Source organism: Mus caroli, chromosome 1 (genome assembly GCF_900094665.2).
Source record: "Mus caroli chromosome 1, CAROLI_EIJ_v1.1, whole genome shotgun sequence".
NCBI lineage: Eukaryota > Metazoa > Chordata > Mammalia > Rodentia > Muridae > Mus > Mus caroli.
The window spans coordinates 52348721-52359759 of record NC_034570.1 but is presented as its reverse complement, the minus strand read 5'-3'; the positions used below and the strand labels follow the sequence as shown (position 1 = coordinate 52359759).

Here is an 11039-nt window from a genome sequence, read left to right as displayed (position 1 = left end):
CTTCCAGGTGTGATGTAGTTGTTGCACAGTGGTTACCTGCATACGATTTAGCCAGCCTACATTCCATCATAGATAGTGGAGAGGCTTGTGAAGCCTAAACTGTAGCCAAGGAAGTATTGGCAACTAGTGTCTACTCGGGGAGAGAGTCATGTTTCCTTTGGGTGTGGCTGCTGGTAACCTGTCTAAGTTCCAGTGGACGGCTTTATACCTGTGCACATACAGGCACTACTAGCTGCACTCACTGGGTCTGAGGATGCTCCACTGAAAGAATCCTATATTTATGAAAGAGACATCACAAGGCACTCTCTTCAGTGATGCTTCTTATCACCATTCTGGGAAGCCAGGAAATATTCAGCCCCAAAGCTACCACAAATGCAGAAAAAAAAAAAGCCCTCTTAGAACACATACATTTGTGCTGTTAAATTTTGTAGCTGCCTGCTATATGCAGAACACACCATTGCTGGTACCTCCAAAACCCATCAATCCAAACAAAGTCCACTATGCATGTATACATATATAGACAGTCTTACCATACAGCCTAGGCTGACCTTGACAATGACCCTTCCTCCTAAGCTTTCCAAGTGCTGAGGTTAAATGGACATACATTACAGTTTTCTTTTTAATTTTATTTAAGAGCTACAAAAACAACAGTTTTTCTTACTTTATTAAACCATACTAATATTCTTTCAAGGACAAACACACAGCCAAGAATGCTACAGTGAGAGAATCTTATTTTTATGAAAGAGACGTCACAAGGCACTCTCTTCAGTGATGTTTCTTATCACCATTCTGGGAATCCAGGAAATATTCAGCCCCCAGAGCTACCACAAACGCAGCAAACCCCCATTTGAATCCTTTTAATATTACGCTTGGGAAGGTGATGTTGCCTGCAAAGCCGCCCATGTATCTCCAAGCCTCATTGCTGAAAGAATAAGATAAGAAACATTATAACCACATACAATTTACATTAATTCACCCAGCCAAATACATTTCCTTTTCTTCTTTAAATACTTAAATGCTACATTAGTATTTCTTTTTTGCTTGGTGGTGATTTTTTGTTTGTAGGGTTTTGTTTTGTTTTGTTTTTGAAATACAGTCCTGTTACATAGCCCTGGCTGTCCTGGAACTCATGTAGAACAGGCTGGCCTAACAATCATCTCCTTGCCTCTGTATCCCAAGTGCTGGGATTGAAGACATGAACCACTGTGCTGGGAACATTGTTTTCTCTGTGCTTTTGAAATAGGGTCTCACTGTATAGGTTAGGCTAGCCTCTGACTTGTGGCAATCCTCCTGCTTCAGCCACCTGAATTGTAGGACTATAGGCATGAACCATCACACCTGGTCCAAAGCAACACTATTTAATACTGTAGGTCATAGTAGAAATGGGCTTTTTTTTCTTTTTTTGGCATAGGATAATTAAAAATCTATGAGCAAGTTTCACTATAAAATATGAAGTAGTCCTCCTCTCCAAGTTGACTGTTCTCCACCTTATACTACAGTGGTGAATATAAAATGCTTGTGCGCAGTGCGTTCCAACACAGAAGGACACACAGCTGACATTACTGCTACTCTTCAAGAGGCTCACAGCCTTCCCTTGCCATACACCCTGTGCTCCAGAAGACTGAGCTCCTGTTCTGGTAAATTCTTCTGAATATGCAGAACAGACAGAGAAAGAGAAAGCTGACAGCTATAGGGAGATGTGTATTCTTGCATATATAATCTAAATTAGTCAGAAAAAAAATCACTTTATGGGGACAAAAGACCTAAAACAGAGCAAAATAAACAAAACACAAACAAACAAGCAAAAACAAAAGACCCCGTCTCACTAGAAAGTATGGAAACAAATCTAACTAGCTTAGATGCCAAAACCACACCAAGATGTTAGGAGTAGCTCAGGTTGTGGGATTCTAGAACTCACTGAGTTCTGGAATCTGCTCTGTAGACCAGATTGACCTTGAACTCACAAAGATCCACCTATCTCTGCCTCCCAAGTGTTGGCATTAAAGACGTGTACTACCACACCAGACCTGTTGCATATTCTTAACAAAATTTTAGAAAATTAAAACCAGTAGTGTACAAACAAAAATGACATGTCACGAAGAAATGCAGAAAAATCTGTCAACCAACAATAATAAAAAGCATGGTATGTTCCAAGTCTCTGCAGCCTGGCGACTCAGGAGACTCATGTAAGACAAAGACTGTGCCAGGAATTAAGAACCAGCTGGGACAATATGGCAGGACTGATTTAAAAAGAAAGGAAACGTTGGGAGTTACAGCACATCCCTATAGTCCCAATACTCAGAAAGCTGAAGGGCACAAGCTCACTGTTTAGGATTAACTGAGACTCCACTGTAAAACCACCAGGAAAAAAATGTCAAAAATTTACAGGCTGACAAAATAATGGTATCTCTGTAGACAAAATGACCATTATACAAAGGAAAATTTAAGGGACGTATAAGAAAATTTACTAGAGTAAAAATTTAGCTAGAATAAAAGTTTAGCTAAATAATAAATGGATATAAAATCATTATGTGAAAATGAATTGTCAACAGCCCAGCTGAAACATGGGATTTAAAATGCGACTTACAATAATAGTACCACAAACATGAACTCAGTGATATGCTCAAGAGATATATAAAAAGCAAGAAAACACTGTCTAAATTTCAAAACGGTGTAAGTCACTTGTGTGCTAAAAAAGTCATTATTTAAAAGTCCTAAATTATCTCCAAACAAATGTGAGTTTAATATAAACATGGAAAAGATTCACATTCTAAATTTTTGTAAAATAGTGAATGAGATCCCAATTAAAATCCAAGTCAGACATTTGTAGAAATTGATGAGTATGAACTAAAATTTATAGGCAAATAAAGGTTCAGAATAGCTAAACCAATGCAAGAAAACTGGAGGCCGTCCACCTCTCTGTTCAAGCTGTGGCACTGGATCTAAGTGTAGACATACTAAACAGGGAAACAAAATAAGAGTCCAGAAATAGACCACATAGAGCTGGTCTATTGATTTTGACATATTTATCAAATTAATTCAGTGGAGAATAATCTTTTAATAAATGGTTCTGAACCACTGGATAGCCACCTGTAATATTTGCTTCCATTCTTTCTTCAAAAACTAACTCAAGGTACTGGAGAGATGCTCAGTAGTTAAGAGCACTGGTTGCTCTTCCATGGGACCCAGATTACATACACAGGAAACACAGGAGGTTTGTCACTCCTGCCTCAGAGGATCAAACACTTTCTTCTGAACTCTGCAAGTACCAGATGCACATGTGGTGCACACATATACAAGCAGGCAAAATACCCATATATACAAAAATACATATATTTTTAAATAAAAAATTAACTCAAAATAAATAATCATACCTCATTTTAAGAAAACCATAAGCTACATGTGATAATGGAAACCCAGTACTTAGGAGGCTAAGACAGGAAAATTCTGAGTCTACACCTGGCTTGGGTTAGACACATAACTGTTTCAAAAAGAATAATAATAATAATAAAATGTTTCTAGAAAATATAGGATAAAATCCTAGATGAGATACAAAAGAAATAGTGACAAAAGAAAACTTAACTGGGAATTTATTGAAATTTAAAACATTAAGAAAATGAAAAGGCAGGTTATATATGGTCATATATTCTGGGAATGAACATTTACAAAATTTATATATGATGAAGGGCTTATTTTCAAAATATATAAAGAACTATTAAAACTCATAACAAGAGGTCAAAAGGTTCAAGGATATACTGCACCAAACCCAACCAAACACCTCACAGATGTGTGCACAGAATGACCAACGCAAGCACTGGAGTCACGGCAATGGGTAGGAAAGCCACACCAGGGTTCTGCCACCATATTTACTAGAAGGCTTCTTTCAGGTTCTGAGATTAGCTCTTATATTGCCCACAGTGGCCTCCAGTTTGATACAAGGCTGTAATTCTAATCCTCCAACTTCTACCTTTCAATGACTGAGATTACTGGCATGCACAACCAGGTTTGGTGTTAGAATGGCTGAAGTTAAAAGACTAAAAACACTAAGTACTGAAGAGACCATTAAGCAGCTGAATTTCAGCAGCTGAAATTCTGCTGGTAGGAATGGGTAATAATGGTACTACTATCTCTTTAGAAAATGGTTTGGCAGTTCTTTTAAAAAGACCCATAGATTTATCATATAATCCAAAAATCCCATTCTTTTTTTTAAGACAAGGTTTCTCTGTGTAGCTCTGGTTTTCCTAGGACTTACTTTGTAGACCAGACTGGCCTCAACTTACAGAGATCCTCTTGCCTCTGCCTCCCAAGTGCTGAGACTAAAGTCATGTACCACCACTGCCTGGCCAGAAATCCCATTCTTAAGTATTTAACCAAGAGAAAAGAAAAGATATATCCATACAGACTTATGAATGGTTGTAGCAACTTTACTAATAATAAAACACAAATGCTAGAAATAATTTGAATGGCTACTGTGGTAAACAAAATGTGGTATCTATATTTAGATATGAAAAACAGCAACATGTGTAAAAAGTAAAAAGGCTGCAGAAGACAGGCTTTCTAGAATGGGTTTCATCCCTCGGCACTTAAAACCAAACCCAATAAATGAGAAAACTCAGCTCCCCTTGCCTGCGCAAAACAACATCATCAAGTGAAAAGCAAGGACAAAAGACATATCCCACAGGATTCTAATGCAGAAAGCTCCAGGAAAGAAACCACCCGGGAAACAGAGAAGCCACTTTCCAGGATACAAGGTGGGGCACATTCTCTATACTCTATAGTCTAAGTAACTAGATTTGGACCAGGGAGAAGACTCAGTAGGCAAAGGTCCTGGCTGCCAAGCCTGCAACAGGACCCCTGTGGTAGGACAGGACTCCCTTCCTTGAGTAGTCTCTATCTTCACACTTGTACTGTGGCAGATACATGCCTACCCTCCTGCCTGCCCCAGTACACAAATAAATAAAAGTCATTTAAAAGAGAGAAGACATTTCTAGACTCATCTTACCGAGCCCATGGATCCCTCAGCCCTCGGGCAGCAAGCTTCTTCTGCACCGTTTCTAATGGCGTCCCTTCAATTTTCCACTGTCTGTAATCTGGAAGTTCCATTTTACCATGGCCATGTCCGTGTCCGTGTTCATGTCCATGTTCATGTCCGTGTCCAGCAGCCATGTCTACAGAAGAGGGACGGGGGAGGGGTAGGGGGAGGGGGAAGTGGAGGGGGAGAGGGAGGGGGAGGGGGAGGGAGAATGAGAGACTATAGATACCCAAGAGCCAAGTTTGATGTCTATGTTTCAAGTGAAATGTTTTGAAAAGATACATTCTTGAAAATCTGACTAGAAAGCTTTTACAAAAAGTAAAAACTTTACAAAATTTTATAAAAGTAAATAAAAAACCCTTTTATAGATGAAGACCATGAGACTCCAGGCAGTCCCTTCTGAAGGTCAGAAGACAGCTACTGGACAGCACACTTAGTACTTTCCCCTCGTGCTTGGCTTCTGCAGTCCCTCCTAGTAATGCCTAGAACGGTTACGTCTCCTCTCCTTAGTCTTACTGCAAGTATATGCAGAAAAGAGTACATGAGGTTTTGTTATCTTTCTTTAGCTAGTTCTTCAAAAATATATATTAATCATTTTAGATATACAAGAGTACATGAACATTTTCTATAAAGAACCAGAGAATAAATATTTTGGTTCTTGTGGACAAAAGAGGTAAAATTGAGGATAGGAGGGGTGTTTTCAGCAAGATTTACTGGTAAAATCTAAAGTATACTAAATAACTAAAATAGTTATGATATAGGTCTTTTGATGAAAAATGAAATTTCTTTTTAGAGGTTAGCAGTTTGCCTACCTGGAACTCAAGGCCACTATTCTGTACACAGCATGGAAATGGCTGTTCAAGTTCAACTGCACAAACACTATTAGCTCACGGGCCTCAAAAAACAGGCGCCGTGCTGGAGTGTACTAGCTCAAGTACTGACCAATTCCACCTGAGGACACCTTTTTTTTTTTTTTTTCCCTTTTTTAAATTTTCTTTGCAGACACCTTCTTAATAAATTACCTTTGTAAATAGAGTATGAATGGTTGTTATTTTGCAGCTTGTTTTGCTAGTGTAAAAATAAACTTTATCTTAGTCCTCATTTAAGTTGCTATGAATTTAAAATTCCAGGGTATGAACAGTGCTATAGTAGTACTCATATAAGGGTAGCAGTTGGATTTCTATAATCATTGCTCTCCAGAAGTAAAAACAAACCCAAAAAAATTCTACCATTATATCTCCACTTAATAGGAGGAGGAGTCCAACAGTAGGACAGGATCTTTCAAAATGGGATTTTACAAAACAGAAAAAAATAAGAATTATTAGTATATGCTGAAGACACTATATGAAATGCTTATTTCATTAAACAGTAATAGTAGGATAAGGGAAAAAAATGAACACAATAACTAATGAATTAACCAAACCTTAAAATTTATAAAAATGTAAAGAAATCAGCTGGGCATAGTGATACATGCCTTGAACTCCAGCGGTTGAGGGGCAGAGGCAGGTGAATCTCTGTGAGTTCTTTGTCAGCCTGGTCTACAGGTGGAATTCCAGGGCTCTGTTACACAGAGGAAACCCTGTATCAAACACTGCCCGCCCCCGACTCCAAAAGTTAAATCACAGAACATTATGTTAAAGATCTCCATATTTGAAAAATTAAAATGTAGCCACTAAATACAAGTTAAGACAACACTCAAAATATTAATTTGCAATATAAGTTTTTGAAGGAAAACATGAAACTCTATACCCATTTCTCTTGCACAAATTTCTTTAATAAAGCCAATATATTTTATCTAACTAATTACAACATTTTAGAAAAAATTCTTCTATAGTTATTTCCAAAAGATGAAGTTGAATAAACATCTATCTAAGGAGTCTTTGTTTTCTTTTAAACATTATACCTTAGCTGAAGGAAGGCACGCATGCATGTAGTTAGAGCCACCTGAGAGGCTAAGGCAGGAGGCCCACTTCACACGAGTTTAAGGCGGATAATGGGCACCATCATGTGAACCCATCTCAAAATGTAAAACAAAAATTACTATTATTTCAAAATAGGTATAAATCAAAAATAAAATCTCGAATGTTCGATAGAAGAGTTTAAATTTACCTTTTTATGAATACTAGTAGCTAAGAAATGCAGGGAAATCACTCAGTCCTTCTGGACTTCTATTCTTTCATATAACAAGAACGAAAATCTATCTTGCAAGATGGAGAATGCAGAGAACACCCTGTGGTGTGCCTTCCATTTTCATATCTAAGTGGTAAGACTAACTGAGCACAAATGTTCTCAAGAAACTGGCATGACCTAGAAAATGGAGCATTTACTGGGAGTGGTGGCGCACACCTTTAGTCCCAGCACTCAGGAGGCAGAGGCAAGAGGATCTCTGAGCTGGAGGGCAGCCTGGTCTACAGAGCAACTTCCAGGACTGTCAGAGCTACACAGAAAAACCCTGTCTCAAACATCAAGGTGGGGGTGGGTGGGTGGGTGCGGGGGGTAAGGGTGGTGGGTGAAAGGACATTCAGATATGTATGGCCACCAAGTCCTCTCCTGGATCTGTGCTGTCTCATTTGGTAGCTTTTAACATTTAAAATGTGGCTAAAGAGCTAAGGAACTGGGAATTTTAATTAATTTAAATTTCAAAATAAATTCTTTTTAAAAAGATTTTATTTGTGGTATGTGTGTGTGATGTGCATGGGAGTGTCCTTGGATGCCAGAAGAGGGGTATTAGATTCCTGGAAGCTGAAGTAATAAATAGTTGGTGATTGTGAGCCATTTGGTGTGGGTGCTAGGAGCCCAATTAAGGTCCTCTGGAAGAGTAGCAAGTATCAAAGCAAACTCTTAAATCAATTATAAGAAAATACTAAAGTGTATTTGGACTTATCTGGGTGTATGAGTACTTTTTTCAAGTGTATTTTTTCAACCTAAAAATACAAATACAGACCAAGTATTTATATTTATGAAAACAATATATGTGTGTGTGTATAGATAGACACACATATATATTGCATATATAAAGTACATACATTATGGACCGCATGAAATGTAGAAAAATTCATTAATAGTATATATAAATATATATATTTATTCAAGAGAAGGTTTCTCTGTGTAGCCCTGGCTGTCCTGGAACTTGCTCTGTATTCTAAACTAGTGTTGAACTCTGAGACTCACCTGCCTCTACCTCCCAAGTGCTAGGATTAAAGGCAACCACACCAGGCTTCAGGCTTAAATATGTTTAACATACTGGGTTAGATGAATTTGTTTTTTACTTTTAGTGTCTACTAGAAATTTTAATTTTACATATATGGCTTCCATTGCATTTCTATTGGATGTTATCTCTTAAGAGAAATTCCTGAATGTGCATGACAACGAATATGTTTATACACATTACTGTATCACTGGGGTAGGAGTCACCCCTATCTTACAAGAATATTGTTTATTTACTTGAGACAGTCTCACAAAGCTCAGTCTCACCTCAAACTTGGTATGCAGCCAGGGAAGCTTTGAACTCTTACTCCTTCTGTCTCTGTCTCCCAACTGCCAGGAGTACAAGCCTGTGCATCATGTTGGGCTCCTATTTTTTAAGAGTATTTCTTTAAAGTCATGTGGTGTGTGTGTGTGTGTGTTCAAGCAGAGGTCAGAGGACAACCTAATCCAACTGGTTCTCTCCTCTTCCACAGAATGAGTGAGTTCTACTGCACTGAGGGCTCAACGACAGGAAATTATTTCACCTTTAGAACTGTCCGTTTAAGAACAGAAAAAAAAAAAAGATTCAACCATGAATGAACACATAATTATGGAAAATTTAAATGCTATCTGCCTATGTCAGAAGTAAACTCAAAAGTTTGGTGATGATCAACCTTCACTAACGATGGCTTGTACTAGCACTGGGGAAATGTTGACTTGCTTTCCCTAAGGAAGAAGAATGTTACATCCATTACATATAATTTTACAGTTTATCAGGGGTTTTCAAGGGTGTATCTCAAATTTCCCTCATTTAAAAACTGAGATGACCATAAAAATATGAGAAAATACAAATGAAATGCTATTACTTTAGTACCCAATCCTTAATCCTAGGATTATGTAGTAGTCTTGATTTTGTGACTTGCTCTTTTTCACTTAAGCACTGTGTCGTAAACACTTATATTAGGGAAACCGTACTTAAAATATAAGCTTGTGAAGCAACCGTTGCAATTATTTCTTCTAGTTTTAAGTATTTTCGGGTCTGAGTTGTTCTTTACCCAATTCAAACACAACCTAAAAAGCCAGGAGGCGAGGAGTAAATTGCATCTGGTAGCGGCGGTTTAAAACATCTCTGGGATTTAACAACCATCATAATTCTCAAGGCATCCTTCATCCACCTCAATTCAGCCCAGCTGAACCTGGCAGCGGCGCTCCCTATCTAGGTTCGGGATCTTCTCCCGGTCTTATCTGATCCCTTCAGCCCTCTCCACTTCTGCATTCCCCTGGATAAAGTTTAGATTATGAGTAATCCAGAAGTCTCCCACCAACTCCCTAAATTACCTGACAGCAATCTGACCTCCCGGGACACTCAATATTCAACCTTACAGCCGGAGCCAACCGGAAACGGACGTTGTTTCCTCTAGTTTCTTACGACAGGAAAATGGGGGAGGATGGTAAACGTTCCGGTACTGGCGCAAGGCTCCCAGACAACGTAGAGATGACATGAAGGAGCCTGGAAGTAGAGATTGTTTCCCACACTTTGCAGCTGGAGTCTGCTTGAGGTAGAAGATATTGAGGAGAAGGACGATAAAGCCGTGTTTTTCTTGCTCCGGGACGGAATCTTTAGGCGGAGCACCAAGAGGCGGGCCAAAGTCATAGCGCAGCCAATGAGAGCGGCTGTTATTAAGCGCGTGGGCCCACTCAATGAGAAGGCTGGTTGTTATGCTGCAGTTGGCAGGCTGCTGCGGGAGGCGGTGGCGGTGGCGGTAGGAAGCCTGAGGCTGCGGGGTGACAGGTAGGCGGCGGTGCTGTCTTGGGGGGGGGGGGGGGGGGAGAGACACGCACAGTGCTGGGTGAAGAGGAATTTCTCCTCCGGCTTCGGACGCCGTAGTCGGGAGCTGACGAAGGTGAGGTGGGGAGGCGGCAGCAGGACTGTTGGCGGATCCGAAGCCCTGCAGACCTGAGAGCAAGCTCGGGAGGGTCGTGAGAAGAAGGCGTCTGCCGAGGCGGCTTGGGGATGAATGTTGTGGGGCAACTTGGGGCCCTAGCAAGGGCGTTAGGGTGTCGGTGGCACGGGCTGAGGCGGGAAGGAGGCGGGAGCAAGACACAGGTAGTGAGGGCTGAAGGAATGTCTTGCAAGAAGCCTCAGGTAAGAGAAGGACGCGGTATTGCAGACACCTGAGTGAAATCCTAGGGGTTCTTAGGGCCGTTTGCTGGGATGGGGAGCGGTGCGGAGAAGAAAGATATTTATTGGTGGTCAGCTCTAGAAATTGGTGGCTGTACATTATGTAACCCATGGCAGTTATTTTTCCAAGTAACTCGACTGACCCTGGTAGATGAAGAGCTCTTGCAACCCATTGATGTATCTGAGCACTTTGTTCTTGTTGGCTCCAGCGTTCTCTCTACCGAGGCAGGGTCTGTAGGAGGAGGACAGCGTGAAGGCAAGAGTAGTCACGAAGCGCTTATCCCAAATATGGACTTGGGTTGCGAGACAGCACGATGTTAGCTTTAGAGGAATGTTGTCAGATTCGTGTTTTGTAGTACACGAATTTGCTTTGCGGCTTTAACCTTCAGAAAAGTGGAGAGCCTTTTAAATCTATAGAAGAAGGTAAACGTAGATTAGAAAATGAACAGTAAATTGGTAGACTACTCGCCCCCAATGTTTGGACGTTAAGGACTGTGAAAATAAGGTGGGAATCTTAGCAGAGGAGTGTCAACTTTTAAGTGATTTCCCTTGTTAAGTCTAGGAAGCTAGTTGTGAGTTATACCTTAGGTTTAAAAAAATAAGCTCGTTGAATGTCATGGACATAGATAAAATTTATGT

At 40.0% G+C, this 11039-nt stretch overlaps 2 protein-coding genes across 6 annotated transcripts in view; one reads left to right on the top strand and one right to left on the bottom strand.

The window, feature by feature from the left end:
* Positions 1-646: 646 nt before the first annotated feature.
* Ndufb3 (NADH:ubiquinone oxidoreductase subunit B3) lies at positions 647-9826 on the bottom strand. The gene is made up of 3 exons (XM_021169029.2): positions 9557-9826; positions 5003-5168; positions 647-922 (listed from the first exon to the last, which is right to left on the bottom strand). The coding sequence occupies exons 2-3, from the start codon at positions 5164-5166 to the stop codon at positions 766-768; spliced, it is 321 nt and encodes a 106-aa protein (XP_021024688.1). The 5' UTR covers positions 5167-5168; positions 9557-9826; the 3' UTR covers positions 647-765.
* Positions 9827-9894: 68 nt separating this feature from the next.
* Positions 9895-11039, top strand: part of Fam126b (family with sequence similarity 126 member B) — a 65720-nt gene continuing 64575 nt past the window's right edge. For 2 of the 5 annotated variants that reach the window (XM_029474959.1, XM_021166094.2), the window contains exon 1: positions 9895-10010. The gene's annotated coding sequence lies outside the window, so the exon portion shown is untranslated. Of the gene's footprint in view, positions 10011-10051; positions 10123-11039 lie in introns of those variants that run through there. The other 3 variants (XM_029474965.1, XM_029474949.1, XM_029474951.1) reach the window with 2 other exon arrangements.